General features: G+C 42.0%; 1 protein-coding gene across 6 annotated transcripts in view; it reads left to right on the forward strand.

The window, feature by feature from the left end:
* The window catches only part of LOC102575609 (syntaxin-1B), a 45,296-nt gene extending 35,683 nt beyond the window's left edge, over nucleotides 1-9,613 (forward strand). For 5 of the 6 annotated variants that reach the window (XM_019487908.2, XM_006264393.4, XM_019487907.2 and 2 more), the window contains one exon: nucleotides 7,175-9,613. In XM_019487908.2, the coding sequence (XP_019343453.1) occupies nucleotides 7,200-8,093 (894 nt within the window). In that variant the 5' untranslated portion in view covers nucleotides 7,175-7,199 and the 3' untranslated portion in view covers nucleotides 8,094-9,613. Of the gene's footprint in view, nucleotides 1-2,327; nucleotides 2,461-7,174 lie in introns of all 6 variants that reach the window. The other variant, XM_059732752.1, reaches the window with a different exon arrangement.
* The last annotated feature ends 8,781 nt before the right edge of the window (nucleotides 9,614-18,394 follow it).

Here is an 18,394-nt window from a genome sequence, read left to right on the forward strand (position 1 = left end):
TGAACTTAATAGTAATTGTTTGTGCTTCACATAGAGGGTTTATTTTTCATTTATAGGTCTTGAAGTCTTTTCCAGGGATGGGTATATAGTAGTAGCCTCTGTTTTACTGAGGTTGCAGCTTCAAATGCTGAGAGACTAGGTAACGTGCCAAAGATCAAGAGTAAAAGCATTGTCAGAACAAAGATTAGATCCTAACCATCCTTACTTCAATGCCTAAATTTGCTAAGGCATAGTGACCATGATGTCAGAGAGAGGCCTCCACTGGCTTCATAGAAAATGGGCAGAAATTTAGCTCAGAACTGCTGTTATCTTTTGGGATCCAAATACCAGTGCCATTCCTATACATTTGTGAACATAATATAGTATAATTTGGAAATCTAGTATAAATTGGAAATATTAGCTAAATAGTGAAATGAAAAAAAATCCTGATAAGTAAAGAAGGCTATATCTGAGCTCAAGAAATGTAAGGACAAAGTGAGAATTCCCAAAAGCAAACCCTGAGTCATATCTTGGCAATGACGATAAAACAAGGAGGAAAAGGTTGCAATGACAAAGAGCAATGATGATAAAACAAAGAGCAAAAGGTTCCTTGGTCATATAAATGGAAAGCGATCAAGAGAAGAAGTTGGGCTGCTATATGCAGCATGGACTAGATAGTGACAAAAATCAATCCAGGTATGGCTGAAAACTAAGTGAACACTTTGCTTCACTTTTCAATAATGATGATTAGCAGAAAGAGGAACATGGGGGCAAAGGCAGGATGGCTATATGGAAATAGAAATTGCCGCAATCAAGGTGTGAGTAAAACAACTAATTTAGTGCTCTCAGTCCATGGGTACTGAATATTTTCCATCTCAGAATTATGAAAGAACTGGCACATGACATTGCAGGTCTGGTAGCAAGGACTTTTAAGAGTCTGTCAAGTTCAAGGTGGTACCGTATGATAGGACAATAGCATATGTGTGTACCTACATAGTACCAACTCTTCAGAAGGACAACGGAGATCTGGGCAGTTACAGGTTCACTAGTCAGACCTCAATAGTATTCAAGTATTAAAAACAGATTTTGAAGAATGACTGGATAAAGACAAGGAAATAAAAAATGGGATAAATTGCAACGTGAATTTAGGAAAAGCCAGTGGTGCTAGATTAACACTATCTTTGATGAGACAACTGATTTTCCAGACCCAGGAAGTTTGTCAGCTCTCATCTTTTGTTATCAGTAAAGCATCTGACATGTTGCCACATGGGAAATTATTGGTTAAAGATGGGGGATAGTATAAAAATTGTGCAACAGGTAAGGAACCGACTGTGAATTAGAAGAGTAGCAGAGGTAAAATAACTACTCCTAAGATGGAGTTTGATTTATTTTATGGAACGAATTGTCTGATGTGGTGTTTAGTCCTAACAGGGATGGGAATCAGTGCAGTGGTGGGGCAGTTATGATGTTTTGCTCTGGCAGTGGTGCGTTTGAGCCTTGCTCCAGACTCATTATAAAGGACACTCCTTTTGGACCCAACTGTGAATGGGTATTGGTCATCTGGGCTGGGAGTTCAAAGGTGGCAGGATGTGATGCAGGCCCCATCATTCCCTCATGGGCCACTGGCTACAGAAAGTGGTGTGCCTTAGCCATGCTAGCCAAATGGGTTGGTAGGCTCAGTGGTCTATTTCTCTACGTTAAATACATGCTGGGGAGACTTAAAGAGTAAGGGTTTCAGAGTTTGCTACTAATCCAAGAGACATAGTCAGAAAGCTAGACCAGCCAGCAACAAAAAGACTTTGAGATAAAAAGGCAAAGTCTATTCGGAAAAGAACCTTTTCATCTTTAAAATAAACAGTGTGTGACCCTTTCATTAGAAGTCTTTCAGACTTCCGAGTGTTTGGCCAATTATAGACAGCCAGGAGCTGAGCACAAAGCGAGAGCCACATTAAGAATAGAGAGCTCATCAGTCTATTGAAGTTACAGGATAAGGTTTTCTTCAAGGAGCTGAGTTATGTAAATACAGAGTTGGGGCTAGGTACAGTACATGGGACATAATTAAATGAGTAAGACGGTCAATATCAGCCATGCCAGGTAGGGGAAGAGGTGGGGGGCAGCAAAGGAAATTGTGGGGCTGAGGAGAGCAGAAAATGACATTTAAACAGAAATGTAAGGGAAGGGAGAGAGTAATGCAAATTAGGCTGAGCAATGACATTTACATTCTGTTCAGAACAAAGGTGCTATGAAATAAAGCAAAGAAAAAGGAACAAGTCACCTGCACTGCTGCAAGGAGCCCTGAAAGCAGGAGAATTTTTAGAATATCTATTCTCTTTTGTTTGCTTTAACAGAAATAAGCTGGTTACCTCTGAGAGCAGACATCATGTTCTAGCTTCAGCTTCTAACTACATCTGGAATGACTTCACTGGGAGAGAGAGGACAGATTTATTTTGGATTGATACCAGTGGATTCAGGGGAGGCAAGGTGGTATGATTGCACCCCCCATTGACCGTGCCCCACATGTGCAAGGAGCTCTCTGAGTTTACCAGCTGGTTGGCACCACCACTGTTTACCCCACCCCACTTCCCAGTGCCAAATTCAGTAACAGGGGGAAAATGGGGTCTCTAGAGTCATGCAAAAGCAGTGGCTCCAGCAAAATCCTGTGCCAACCAGCTGATGAGCTCAGAGAAATCCCTGCACAGGTAAAGCTCTGGCTGAAGCCTGCACAGACTAGGTTCTGCACGCACCACATAGCTGAAGCAGGTGTGGCTGCACCCTCTTCACTCTTTTCTTGGATCCACTCATGCCAGCGTCACTGAGGGGAAAATGCAACGAGGAGGCCCTAATTCTAGGTTCAGCTTCTTATTTCAGCTTCTTCCCTTTCAGAGAAGCTGAAACTAGGTAGATGATGCTAAGCAGGTAAATTTTCCAGTTGAGAGAGGGCTGGCAAAAAACCCTGCACCACCCCCACCATCTTTTGGGCATCGTGTCATACCTCAAAGCAGGAATGCATGTGACTGGAGCACTTAAATATGGCCAGCACCTACAGCATGCCATGAGGCTGCCTGCATTTTGCAGGGTCTTATTAATATCTGGCAGAGGCCAGAATTTGACAGGAATGCACATTAGGTTTAGAACGTGCCCTCCCCCCCCCGCTCTTGTTTGGATTGTACCACCTGATCTATGCCATTCTCAGTGAAAATAAGCATATATACAATAGCTCTGAGAAAACTCATCCTGTAATTCAGTATGATTCCCTCTGTATGTCAGAGATGGCCCCAGCTAGCAATAAAGAGAACAAATTGCCAGCTAGCTGACTTTGGGGGTTGTGTGCAGCATATTAGAGTCTTGGTATGAATAATTCTTTCCCATCTCCAGCACTAATCCTCATTGGGAATATACCTTGGACTTTGAACTCATTTGGAATGTATCAGTTTATCATTTATTTGGCCTTTTTGTTTTATATTATATATATATTGTTATATATAACAATATTTTGTATTTTGTTTTTATATTTAAATAAACCAGGAAATATCTATCTATCTATCTATCTATCTATCTATCTATCTATCTATCTATCTATCTATCTATCTATCTATCTATCTATCTATGTCTAGATAGATAGATAGATATCTCCTGGTTCATCTCTCTCTCTCTCATATATACTCTGTGTGTGTGTGTGTGTGTGTGTGTGTGTGTGTGTGTGTGTGTGTGTGTGTGGTTAACTAGGATTCCTTCTTCAAAATGTTCTTCTACATGTACATAGATATACATATATGTAATAGAACATTCTGAAGAAGGAATCCTAGTGGCATTTTCTGCACTGATTCAAATGGCTAAGTTAGCAAATCAGACTCTTCTCCACTGGGTCTTCTCACTCTTACAGGAATGATGGAGTGAACAGTGAACCTGGACAGCAAGAAACTTGTTGGTCACAGCAGACATTAACTCAGGTTCATCCCAGGTGTAATGCCAGTAATACAGGAAAGCAGAGAGATGTTGTGGATGATTCCTGGGTGTGCCAGGACCAAATTGCCAGTGTCTTACTGTTGTCCAGATCCAATAAAATCCTTAAATGTGGGACTCTAGACATATGAATCATCCCAGTGAGGTTCATGGTTTCTTGTGTATTTTAAAATTAACCATGTGTTTGAGTATTTTGCTGAATCAAGCAAAGATAATGACATTGAGCAAATCACTCAAGGCACAGGCAGAAGTGACAATTTTCCCCTCCAGGGCCAGCTGAGGAAACCCCAGAACAGACCTCCCACTTCTACCTTCTCCCCCTCCTATTCTGAGACAACACTGGGGGGGACAGGAGAGGGGGGAAGAGCTGGGGGAAGAAGCTGGAGAGATGCAGCCTCCCTCCCTAAATTAGGTTAAAATTGGAGCTTGATCCCCCACCCTCCTGATGCAACAGCTTTCTGTGAAATGCCACGAGTTAGACTGGGAAGCTGCACTTCTGTGTACACCTTAAGGGCATTTATAGATGTGCTTCGGGAGGGGAGACGGGGGGTGGGGGGGGGTGCTTTAATTAGAGTGGCTTCAAGATCTGCTGTAACTAAAGGGCCCCAAGCATCATGCGTATCACCATCCCCATGATGAAAAATGGAAACAGGGTGCTTCAACTGAAGTTCATTGAACGAGCTTTATTAAAGCATCCTTACTGCCATTTTTCAGTACAGGGATGTTGATACACATGATGTTGGAGTCTGCTGGAGCACAGTAATTACCACACTTCAGCAGACTCAATTAATTACCGTGTGTTGGAGCAGCCTTGCTGCACGTGTTTAAGTGCCCATAGTACTCAATTTTGCAAGGTGCTAAAACATTCAAGCAAAACAAACCAGAGTAGGATTCCTCAGGCACTTAACGGTAAGCACATGCACTAATGCTCGGTTGCCTTTGAAAGGTCCTCTCTCATCCACAGAATTGCAGGTGGTACAATGAGGCCAGGGAATATATTTTTCTGTGTGGAAAGGTCCCACCACAACTAAGCAATATAAAAACGAATGTGTTAAAACTACATCTATCATTGTTTAAGTAGTATTTCTGTAGCATTATGCTAGGAATTAGTCACATTGAAAATAGGTATGATCTGATTCAGTGGCTTAAAGATGAAACTGCAAAATGCTAGGGTCTTCAAGCAGTCATTTCACCTGGAATCTCTGAACCCATTGTTTGAAATTGCCGATAATTGCCAGTGATCATACCATCAGCAGTTCTCCCTCTCAATTCTTTCAGCCTTTTAAAATGGTGGATGAAACCACCAATTTTATCTCCATCTGATATTTTTCAATTGAAATATCAGATTGTTATTGAGAGCTGTTTTTCAGGGCACTTTAACAGATTTGAGATGGGTGGTAACATGCAGGCAATTTACAAACAGACCTTTATTATACTCATTATGGTTCATTTGAAGAGGTTAGGTTCATTCTTTGTGCACATGCATACCTTTACCTAATTTATCATTCATTTTTGCATGATCATAGCCATACAAAAATATTAGAATGCCTAAGTGTTTAAATAGTCTCTTCCTTAATGTTTTTATCAGGTTGTGGGGTTTTGGGGTTTTAGGGATAATGATGTTTCTTCCCCCATATTTAAACTCCTCTTTTCAGTATGTATTTATCCTGCATGCAAACCAGGACATTTCGGCACAACTATCCACAGTGAAGTTAGAAACCCAGTGAAAAATGGGTTTCACATAGAGTTCAACTCAAGTTGCTGAGGCAGAGAACAAAATACGTGCTTTTTTTCTTCCACATTGGCCTGCTAGATATGCAAGGTCCTATTTTGTTCTCAGATACATGGGTATAAAAATAAAGTAACTAATTAAGGGAGAGGCATGGGAGCCAGGATTTGCTGTAACCTTATTGTGTTGCTCTTTAGTACTACTATAACTACTATTTGCCTATGTCTCCAGAAGTGTTTAGATGCTCAGGGTCTGACCCAAGGCTCAGTGTAGTCAATGGTATTTTGGATCAGGTCTTTAACTGAATGATATTAGAAAAATGCTCTGGGAGCCCCTGATAACTGCAAAGACATTATAATTTTGTTTTGCAAGTTACAATCATCCTGTTTCACTAAAACCAAGGATCATTATCTATGAATTTTATCATAACCCATGGAAAGAAATGCAGAAAATTTTCCATTCACCAAAAGAAAACTGATGCTCTGTTTCAGATCTCAGTGATTGGAATGCTGCCACAGCTCTGGCTTGGGACTTGTGTGAACTTTGAAATGCATGATTGCTCATTGTGGGTTTGTCTATGTAGTCTTAAGTCTTAAGTACCTTAGATGATAAGTAAAACTCAAGTCTAAAGAATATTTACAGGAAGAGGGAATTAACTCCTGTCCCATGGCATTATGGCAAAAGAGAATGTAATAGGAGAAGTCAATAGGCAGTGGTGTCAGGTGAACGGATTCAGTGAAACGGAGACAATGTGCTTTGTGGAAAAGAGAAGCAGCATCTGGCTAACTTCCTGTTCTTAAGCCCTAGAGCAGGGAGGATGAGCATGCACCTCCTGCACAATCTGTAAGGACAGAGGGGCATGTCATAAACTTGTTTCTATTCTTTCTCTCTTTCCCTCTGCTTCTCCCCAGCTCTGCTACCTCTCTGCTCCCTTGAATGATTCACAGTTTATGACTGCAGGGAACTGGATTTTAGTCAGGTTTTTCCATTTTACAAACAAAAAATATTCTAGAAAGGATCCACAGAATTGGTTTCCAAGCTGGAAAAAATCCTAGCAGGTACATCCATTAATTGATCATGTACTTTGAGAGTCAAAAAGAATCTCATAAAATGACTTTTGTCTTAGGTAATTCAATTTTGTCTCGTCTGGTTGGAACTCTGTGATGATTTTCAGAACTCGCATGTTGTCACCCCCTCTTTCAATTTTCACCTGGCTGCAGGCACTTCTTTCTTAATCTTTCCCCCCACTACTTCTGTATCAAAGCTTGTTCCTTCAGTTTATGCATGTCAGTGAAAGTGTGCCACCCACTACTGACAAGCAATCTAACCTGCCTGGTATTAGCCCCATGATGTGGAGTAAACTCTGGTTAAACCTATTACCTTGGTCAATATTTATTCTAGCTCTGGGAGGAAAGATTTTAACAGCTTTCACTGACGCAAAAGATCAGAACTCCCTTACTTCTTTCAAAGCTGATGTGTACATTTTGCGTCCTTCTGCCACAGATGTCGCCAGTAGCTGGAGCTGAAGATGAAGGACAGGCTAGAGGAGCTGAGAATCCGAGTTCACAATGACAGGGATTCTGTGGATATTGATGATGCCCTTTCATTTGATAACCCTGTTTTCAAGGAAGATGAGACTGAACCCATGAGCAAGATATTCCAGGAAGTGGCTGATCTTTCCCGGGCCCTGAATAATCTAGAGGAGTTATCTGAGACCATCGACAGGAAACAACAGCAAGTCCTGTGCTGTACCACTGAGGAGAGCATTTCTAAAGAAAAAAAGGAGCTCAGCAACATTACAGCTGCCTTCACCAATGATGCTAAAGCCATCCAGCCTCAGCTCTATGCCATTCAAGACACCTTGGGTCGAGACAGCAAGCAGTGGCTGGCAGGACACCGCATCCGCCAAAGCCAGCTCTCTGTTCTCATCAGCCGGTACCGGGACATCATCAGTTGCCATTATGCCAAAGAGACACAGTACGTGGAGAAGCTGAAGGAGCAGATCATGAGGCAAACAGAGCTAGCAGGCTTGAGCCTACGTGAAGAGGACATTAATCAACTGGTAGAAAGCCCCGTGGGCCCCCGCATTGTGGGCCAGGACCTAGAAGTACTTAAAGCCAAGCAGCACATGGCTATGGCTCACGTGCGTCACCAGCAGTTGCTCGACCTGGAGGTCCAGATCACTGAGCTGCACTCGCTCTTCCTTCACTTGAACGTGCTGGTTTCAGAGCAGCAGGAGATCATCAACAACATTGAGTACAACATCATGAACACTCTCGATTATGTCTCCCAGTCCAAGGACGAGGTGAAGAAAGCCCTGAAGTATGACCGCTCATCGCGGCTCACAGCAGTGTTGTCAGCAGTGCTGGGCTTCTGTGCCTGTTGCACCTGCCTATCCTGCATATCAGGGGCAGTACGATGAACATGGGAGGGGATGCCATCACTGACTGTGCCAGGGGAAGGGCATTGCTGCTTTTGGTGTTGCTCAGCACCAACAGGATTGTGGCACAAACCAGGATTACGGGCAATGGTGTAAGTGTGCTTTGGCCCCACAGCTTCCCTTGAACAGAGATTCCCCTAATTTAAAGCACTTTTTATTTTTAACTCGCTCTTATGAGGAACATGTTACTGAGTGCTTCAATGAGTCATTGGCAGTCAATCTGCTTCTGTTAAGTTTGGTCTACCTGCCTCATGTTTCTATTGCTGTTCTTTGAGGATGGCACTGAAAACATGTTTTGGAGTTTTATTTTCCTACAATAGTATCCCCAGGAAAAATCTGAAATGTGCTACTCAGAACAGGACATGTGAGTTAATGAACAAATATTAGACTGTTTTAAAAGATTGGGACTTTTTATTTTAAAAGACCATGTTAAAATGTGTGGCATATTGTCCATCATTACATTGTGTATGAAGAAACCCAACATCTCAGTTTCCCATCTTAATGCTTGCAATACTTCTTCACCAAGTTTAACACCTTGATTTATGCACTGTCTGGTGTTTTTACTTGGATTTATCTTATGGTGTTTGTAGTATCATGCCTTTATTGCTGTTGGTTTTTTAAACAAAGAAGTGTTTAGTATTCATGTCTTTTCCAGTCCTACTAGCTTTTTTTTTTGCCATTAGCTGGAACTATTCCCACAGTCTGAATCAAGTGCTTTGATGTTTATGTAAGTATTATTTATTTTAAACTCCTGTTGCAGGACTGTGCTTTCCTTCACATTGTGGGTATGCTCTGAGGAAGAGGGAGGAAAGGATTGAATACAGTGTTTTTAATCCTTTTGAATTCAGTTTTACAGTTTGCTTTTGGAGATATTGTCAGAATTTCAGATTGTTCTTGCTTCTGATTTGGTTTCTGTTTTCCAGGCACTTAACAGACTATAATTAACAAGTGTACTGTGTTATCAGTAATTTTGAGATATCCATTTGATGCTTACCAGATGTGTGGACTCACAACATTATAGTCCAAAATTAAAATGGTATATGTCTGTTGATTCAGTATAGTGCAAAACTAATGCTATGAACACATTGGCAAAAACTCTCCAGGCAGTTTTCCCAAGTATCTAATTTATAGTCATCTTTATAAGAATGCATACTAATCCTGGAATATTCTGTGGGGATTTTATGGGAAAAATATTCCCCACAATTTAAAAAGAAACACCTGAATTTAGAGATTTCTAATTGAAAATACATTTTGCCTGAAGCCGTATAAACAAATTCCTGCATACTGCATGCATACTTGAAACTCTGCTAGTTTTTCTTCAAAGACACTGTAGATGTAATACAATAGGAATGTCTCTTTAAACAGAGACAGTGCAATAAAGTGGGGCGAGGTAAAATTTTCTCAGAAATGTTTCTGTTTATGTATTTGACAGTTAAACTTGGCCATGTTCAAGTTCACATTATTTCTTCTCTTTGCCCTAATAAAAACACTGCTATAACATTCTTGTGACTATGGATGGATAAATGATTTCTCAGGAGGCACTTACTTTGAAATGAATGAAGAGGAGAAACTTGCTGTTTGATTTGCCCTTATGGTATGTCCTTTGGCATGAGATATTTCTGAATCTGTTCCTGGAATGTTTATATCTTCCAAACCGGTAAGAAAACCACATACCTTTTATCTCTGAACAAATATTTGCTATGTTTAGCTAAAACAATAACCCACATTTTATTTGGCCTAATGAGAAGTACTTTATTTGAGATCCCTGTGGACTATTTGTGCTTTGATAGCCAAATTGAGTGCCCTCAGTTCCCACTGACTTCTAACAAGATTGGGTACAGACATAATCACATTTTAGCTTCAATATATTACAACATATTCCTATCATAATAAGAAAGGTGAAGCGGGGAAGGAAGATGATGGTTAATGTTACCCTTTGTGGGTGGAAAGGTTTCTCTGCAAACTCTCTACATGTCCTGCTGTATGACTGTTTGGATTGTTTTAAATGGCCGGCACTGTGTTTAACCCAGACTTTTTCTCCACCTCATTCCATCATCAAATACTTTTCATTGTTAAAAGTTTTTCATCTACTTCACAGAAGAGATCAATTCAACCAGGGACAGGCTTTCCAGTTCCACTCACGTACTGTGAAAGCAAGAGGTCACAAGGGCTAGGACTTACCCTGCTGAGTCTTATTTTGTGCCACAAATGGAGGCTTTTCAATCTACTGGGAGGGCCATTCAACTACCTCTAATTCAGACCTGAATTGGAATATGGTGGGAAGTGGCTGAGCCCATTATTTGGGATTTGTTCCTGAGCACAGGTTGTAAAATGTTGACTCTTCGCATTGTAATCTGAAAGGTGATTCTGTTAAAATGTGGTTCTTTGTTCAATGCCTTGAGGTAAATCCAGACCTAATCTATTCAATGTACAGCAATTTATTTTTTAAACTTTCACCTTGCAAACTTAGCTTTGGATATAAAAATCAAGCTAGCTTCCTCTTGCTGCGTAACTTTACCACTAGTAAAGATTGTGCACTTGGAGCATGGTGAACAATTCTGTTGATGAAATGTAAATCCAAATAAAATCTAGCTGCCCTCCCACCCATACGCATGCTAGATAAATAGATAGGCAGGTAGATCAATCAATCGATCAATCTCTCTCTCTCTCTCTCTCTCTCTCTCTCTCTCTCTCTCTATATATATATAGACATAGAGATTTATATCTATATAAAATACAATAACACCATTTTTGTTACTCAAGTATAGAAAGAGAAATGAAGAGCATGCACACTCTACTTAGATTATGAAGATGGGGCAAAATCCCTTTAAACTGACATCACCACTTACTTTCCTTCACTCTGGTTCAGTCTCTACTCTTGTTTTAATGAGAAAGGAGGGAGAGGAAAATTGTCTTATAATGCTTATGTTATTATGATCTACTGTGAGTTCCTACAGCATTTCACTATCATGCCACATATTGAACTCTTACATAAGGTTACTAAAGGGGATTGTGTGACTTTTTGAGAGCGTCATTAGTATATTGTACTGGTGATACTCAGCTCTATGCGTCATTGTTTTGTGTAGGGCTAAGGTATTGCTCTTTCATTGACTTCTTGGCATTTGGCTCAGATAAGAATGTGGATGAAGTCCAGCTGGCAGTGTCAGCCCAGATAACAATGAGGTGATGTGGTTTGGTGCCAAGTACTGTGGCTGTGCTCTTATTTGAAGGTGGTCAGCTGGCTGCAGCAGAAGCCATATTCAGTCTTGGGGGATCATATGTCTCATTCCTATGTTTGAGCTCCTAGACAGCAGAGGTGCCTGGAAGGTCTTTTACTTCTTTGATTGATTTGAGAGTTGGTTTCAGATGCAGACCGTGCCCTTATTTTCCATGCCTCTCTCAATTCCAGGTTAGGATACTCCATCCTAATGGACTACCCAAAAGGTGCACAACCAAATTTTGTAAGAAAAGGGGATCTCTAAGTAGGATAAAGTGACAAGAACACATTATATCACTGTTCTGTACTCTTTTCATTTGCTCCCAACTCACAGCTGCTTAGTTTTGTTAACATAATTTATCAATACTTGAAAAATCTAGACCTTGGCTCTCTTAGATTATGCTTGCACTGGGCACGTCTACACATTTATTAATGCACAGTGGTTACTGCTTGGTTTGTGTCCAAAAAGGTTTTTGTGAAATTATATGAAAAATTGGGAGATCTTGAAGGTCTCTGTGGATGGGAAGGTCCAGATTACTATTGATATGCATTATTTCTCTATATGTTGCTGCATCCTGTCGTATAGAGAGAGGAGTAATGTTTGTGCCATTGCACTGGAGTTGATATCAAAGTTCCAGAGAGAATCCTCATTACTGAGTAGATTTGTGTGTCGATGAGTTTGGTATGTTTACTTGAGGTCCAGATAGGTGCACAGTACTCAGCTGTTGAGAAGACCAAGGCTATGGCAGAAGTGCAGAGGACAGCAACTTTTGCACCCCAGACTGTGCTGGCAAGCTTTCAGCCGATGATCGCAACACTGAAGAATCTTGGAAAAAAGCATGGGTAGAAAACACTTCCCCAAATAAACACCTTGTCTTTGACCCAACAATGTAACAACTGGGCTTCAACTTCCACAGAGCATGTAGACAACCCTTAATAGGATACACATTGGATATGGCTGGTGTGACCACCTGATGTACAAGTGATGCTTAAAAACCTTGCCTGGCTGCGACTGTGAAAACCATGACCAAACCATGAAGCACATAATAACATCCTGCTCTGGATACAAGTTTGAGGGTGATATCCTGGAGTTATACTTGCTTTCTGGCAGGACACTGGTCTGGTTGGGGAATTTGGAATTAATACTGCAACAATAGCTCTTGCTCCTAAAACCATATGAAAAAGAAGTGGTTACTGCACATTTAATTTAGTACTTATATAATCAAGTATTACATAAATGCACTGTAACCACAGTTACTGCACGGTAGCATTGGTGAATGCCTTTTAGTGAAGCTACTGCATAGTAACCTAATAATATTGTGCAGTAGCATATTAGCACTGTTGTTGCTGTGGTACACTACTGCACAGTATTTTTAGGCTATTGTGCAGTTAGCATCTCATGTAGATGAGCCCACTGTCACTTGACCATACTACATCCCAAAATAGATGTAATATAGCTGCCTTAGTGGGGTGCTGGGCACATGCCAGTTGAAACTCTGTGGCTTGGGTGCATTTACTGGCATTTCTGCATTAAAGGGCACTTGTATACATGCATGTGCCACAGTGCCAGGAGCTTTTAAAAGCTCCTGGCACTGCAGTACATACATTTGTATAAATGGTGAAATGCACATCAGTGCCAAGAAAAACCATCAAAGGTGTTTTAATTAAAAAATGCACCACCGCCATTTTCTGTGCACTGATGTGCGGTTTGCTGTTTATACAAATGCATGCGATGCAGCGCTAGGCATATCAGCTCGTGTGCTCTCCACAGACTTGATTAATCGAGTCTGCTCCGACACGCTGCATTTCCGGTGTGTCAGAGAAGACAAAGGCGTATAAATGCCAATTGTATCCATTTTGGGTTTAGTGTGGGTGGACTGGGAGTGTCACACTTGACTATAGGGCTCCTTAGTGCTGTCCTTTGACAACGTAGATATGCCTTTGAAATGTGCCTCGTCATTTGCCTCTGGACTCTGCCTCTGGATTTCCTTTGGATCTAACTTGGTATGTGTTTTCTGACCCTGAATTTGGCTTGAGTTTTTGACTCTGCCCTGTTTCTGGCCCTCCCTTGGTGGCCTAAACATTAGGCCAGACCACCCACAACCCTGTCCATTACATACACTTATAAATATGGCTAACATATTTGGACAGACTGGTGTTTGCTTGTTTGTTTTAATCATTTAGTTGATAATAGAAGAGTATAATTGTTTCCTGTGCTGTTATTCCAAGTACCTTGTTGTACTGCTGCAACATAACTTCACTTGCCTTTAGCATATTATCTCAAAAAAATGTTTACTGGAAACTTATAGTGTGTTTGTTCAGGCTCAAAACATAAAGAACACATCTTCAAATTTATTTTTATTTCAAAACTGTTCTGAATCGAAAAATGTTCAAACTCTGCTTGTGAAATCTATATAACTATTAACTTTTTAAAAATTCTTTACTTGCAATAATAGAGGTGACCTTTTATTTCAGTTTCAGGGGGGTTGTTCTAAAATATTTATCTGACAGGAAAACAATCTTCTTTTTCAGATAATTAATGACAGCTGTAATGGAAAGCTGAGATGCTGAGCACGGAGGCAGTTCAGTGGTAAATGAAATGTGAACAATTAAATGCTGTCCTTCTTTCAATTAAGTGGTACAAAACACAGGTCAAACTTCATTGTTGTCTTACAAACACAAGGATGTATTTTGAAAGGGTCTCACAGGGATTTAGCTCTGCAGCTCCCAATTACTTTAATAAGATGCATATAGCCAAAACCCTGTACGCTGACTGGAAGATGAGTAAGACGGTGGAATAATACACACACGCTCTATAACTGTACCAAATTTTAACTTCCACTGTCTATGTTGAAATTTTACAAGCTTGTATCTGTCTCAGACTGATTATTTATATGAGGAACATGTCTGCCTCAACTGTTAAACCATTTCTAAGAACAAAGCTGAGGAAAAAGATGTGGTTTATTCTTTATAATGAAATGCTCTGGGTACCTTTTCTTAAAAGTTCTAGTACTGGCCTGTAAGGTAGGGTGGAAAGGATTAACAAAAATTAGAAGAGACTGAACAAGAAGATTGCAAGTGGAACTGGGGTACCTGGGACTGCCTGGGCAGGAGAATGGGACTGGAATGAAAAGTGGAGACTGATATTAGGTAGGTGTAGAGAACAGTATTAGAACAAGTAGCTGGATAAGGATAGGACACAGGGATGAGACAGATAAATTGTAGGGGATAGGACAGAAGGGCCATGTTGGGGGAAGGAGGGATGAGCAAAATAATTTGTCCCCCTCAGATCCTTGAAAAGAACACAAGATTCCTGAACTTCCCTGCTGTCAGAAAATATCTTTGAAGCCCTTTGCCAGAGTGTCCCATTCCCTTCTAGTTTTGGTCTACCTGGAAGAAGACAATCTTCTGCTACTATCAGTTACTCTGTTAGATCAAGTGGCCAAGAACATCATGGTGGATCTAGTCCTGGATCAAACCTGAGTGAGAATCAATATGAACTAATGGGATTTCTGTATTTTATGTTTCCTTTATTAAAAACCTCTGAAGTTATACATATGAATACATTAAAATAGCAAGGATACAAAGTCAGCTCATAAATTTAGAAATGTCACAATTGAAGTAACCTGTGAAATTTTAACTTAGCTTAATACAAACTTTAATTGATCACCTACTATTCTTTTTGTATGCTGCTGAGGCTTTTTTCAGTGCACACAATGGATCTGCACCAGGGATGAATCAGAATTATGGAGTGAAAGAGATAGTTGACAATATGACCCTATCTGTTTCATTTGTTGCAGAAGTTGGAAAGCATCTAATGGATGAGGCAAGGTCTTATGATTAAATCAGGTAAATGCTCCCCTGGAGAATAAAGTTCAATCCTGGTCTGTACTACAAAGTACTGTGTGATGCTGTTGAGTCACATAAGTTTTAAGTTTTTATAGAGATGTCCCTCATAATTGCCTGAACTGTGTGTTGGGGGTTTTCGGGGGGGGGGGGGGTTTAGTGCCCAACTGAAGACCCTGGAGACTGATTTACAGAAGCGCCAAGCACTCACAGCTGTAAACTGCAGTCATTGGGAGCTGTGTTTTGAACCTGCAAAGTGCTCTGTGGCCATGTGTAGATGAAATGAGGGGCATGTGTGCACGACACTTTAAAGTGGGCTATATGCTTTTGGACCCCTTCAATGGTGTCAGTGTTTGCACGTGTCGGCGGCCTATTGAGCATTAATTACAGCTGCTGTAGTGAACTTGGTGACATAATGCACCTTAAATGACTTGGGGCGCAGCAAACTAAAACTCCTCTGAGGAGTTTGTTTGCTGCACCTACAGCCACAGGGCGAAGCACCGGGCTCCATGCAGCTCAGGGGCTCTGCAGGAAGCCCTGGAAGCAGCCCAGGAAGACAGGCTCTGCCCAAGAAAAACTGTGAGTCCAATCTTTATTTTTCCCCCCACTGGAGCCTGCCTGACCTGCACGGGCTTCTGGTGCTTCCCTCTGTGGCTGCAGTGCTCCCCCCGGGACTGCCTGAGCCGGGGTCCTGTAGGTGGGTGCCACCTGCTGCTGCCACAGGGGGAAGCACCAACCCCCCCACCACAGCCCAGAGACCACTCTGCCTGCTAGCACCTCACCCTTCCCTCTCCACCACCGGACAGGCAGGTAAGTTAGCAGCTGTTTTCACAAAATGGGTTGAAAGGGCCCTAAATTGAAGCAGTGTTTTTAAAAACCCACTGCTTCAATTTAGGGCCCCCATTTCATCTACACACTCCCTGTGATGCCAAGTCATCTGAAAAATCAGGCCCAAGGTGCCTCAGGTTCGACCCTCACAAATAGTGAACACTTTTACCTTGGTTTCTCTGTGCCTCAGTTCCCTCTCAACATAGTGTGACATATATAACTATACCCTGTCTTTAAGAGGTGCCAGAATAAATTATGGTAATGTTTATACAGCACTCAAGATCATGATGAGCACTTTGGAAAAGTCTTTGGGCAAACTGAATAATGCTATATTCTGAGTTTTGTTTGAATAATATACAGTACATAAGGCATGAGGCCACCCATTAGACAATAAGGAGAAAATAAAATGTTGAATTGTTGCTTATGAAGTAGTCACCATCCATTCTGCGCACTGATTAGGCAGTGGCCCCATGGAAAGAGAATTTGTGACTCATATAATTAAAGATAATTTCAATATATATGCAGGAGGGATCAAATTCAAGTTGCATAAACACCTTAATTCTGGAATTTCCTGTCTGTCTTGGCAGGCTCATGGCTGTAACTCTGTAACTTATTTCAACTGCTGAATATTTCTCATACCCCTGACTACTGTCTGTGATTGAGTTTTCCTTCTCACCGTTATCCAGATTGGTGCTTCAAAAATATGCAGTCAGTGAATGCTATAAATGCCATGGATGACAGTAGGAACAGTGAGTGATTAGTTTCTTGTGCTGCCTCATTGCATGATAATTTGCTATGGAGGGTATAGACCCCTTCTGCCATAATCTGGCCCCTGGTATGCTATTCTGGTGATTGTAAAGTGTGAGGCCAACATTAGCTGTAAAATGGATGGTGAGTCAATGATTTTAATATTATAAAAGCCTTAGTCTGTCTGTCTGTCTGTAATACTTTATTTGCGCTCAGATTGGCTGACTGAAACAACCAACTGGAGTGCTCCAAGAGTGTTTGGAGAGGAGATGGTGCGGCGGAGCACAGCCATGATGGCAGGGGCATAGGGGATGGAGCGGGGGGGCGGGAACAGAGCAGGGGAAAGGGGGGAAGTGGACCTGTTTCCCCCCTCCCCCAACCAGATGAGAAGTGGGGGTGGGGCAGGCACTGGGGGACGTGAGGGTACTTGGAGCTGCTGGGCCTCAATGAAAGTCATTAGGGAGGGGGAGGAATGGAGGGGAGCAGGAAAGGAAGTGGAGTGCAGTGGCGGCGCCCTGCTGCTGCTGCCACTGCCACTGCCACACCCTGACAATTGCCCCAAAGGGGGGGGATTGGGCCCAGCCCCAAAGCAGGGGGGGGCGAGGGTGGGGGGAGCAGGCCCCTTTGCCCCCTCCCCCAACTGGATGAGAAGCGGGGGCAAAGCCAGATGCAGAACTCCATCCCCACCCTCCATGATGGCAGGGAGTGCACCGCTGCCGCCGGGCCCCAACAAAAGCTAGCAGGGAGGGGAGTGGGAGAGGGAATGCGGGGCATGGTGATGGTGCCGTCACCGCCATCAGGCCCTGCCAACAGCTGGGAGGGAGGGAGGGGAGCAGGGAAAGGAGTAGGGGGGGGGAAGCAGGTGGACATGGGCTGGGCGGACCCGGAGTGTGGGGGTGGGGTGGAACGGGCCTGGACTTGGGTGGGGGGTGGGAATGGATTAGCAAGGCCAGACCCAAAACATGGCTGCCTTCCCATCATTCTTGACAGGCAATTGGCTATTAAGGTCATAAGGAGCAATGTTACAGTGATTCTGGGCTGCAGAACAGTCTCTAGGCAGCTGAGGCAAAGGTTACAGCAGACCTTCGAGACAGCAAACCTGACATGGTGGGCCATTTTGGCTCTGCAGCAGCCTAAATTGAGGTAGTATGTAGACAGTAAAAACCCTTGCCCTTCCACATTCTGTGCTGAATCTGTCAGAAGCTTCTGTACAGATCCTGGGTATGTGTTTTGAAGTTGTTTTGGCTTTTCCTGTCTGCCTAGAACTGTGTTTTCCATTTGCTTCTCATTGGTTTTGCTATCCAAGAGATATTCTTTGGCAGTGAAATGAGATTTAGAATAATGTGAAGCACCAAATTTCATTTCAGTTCTGCATCTGCCTGATCAGAGGAGGGTAGGAATAACAGTTGGGTTTGTCAATAAAAAGAAAACGGCCTTTGTTTCATTTTCATTCCCTTCCTTATTTGTCCAAACTCCTCAATGAGGGTTTCCCAAAAAGAAAATTAAACAAAGAATAACAAAGAAATAAAATATTTATTTACTTTTATAATGCCATAGAACAACAGTCAGGTGTTTTCTATTTGATCCTGCCTCAGGCACTGCTTTACAACAGCATTTCTATTTATACAGTGCTCCAGTTATAGTG

Source organism: Alligator mississippiensis, chromosome 8 (assembly GCF_030867095.1).
Source record: "Alligator mississippiensis isolate rAllMis1 chromosome 8, rAllMis1, whole genome shotgun sequence".
Taxonomy (NCBI): domain Eukaryota; kingdom Metazoa; phylum Chordata; order Crocodylia; family Alligatoridae; genus Alligator; species Alligator mississippiensis.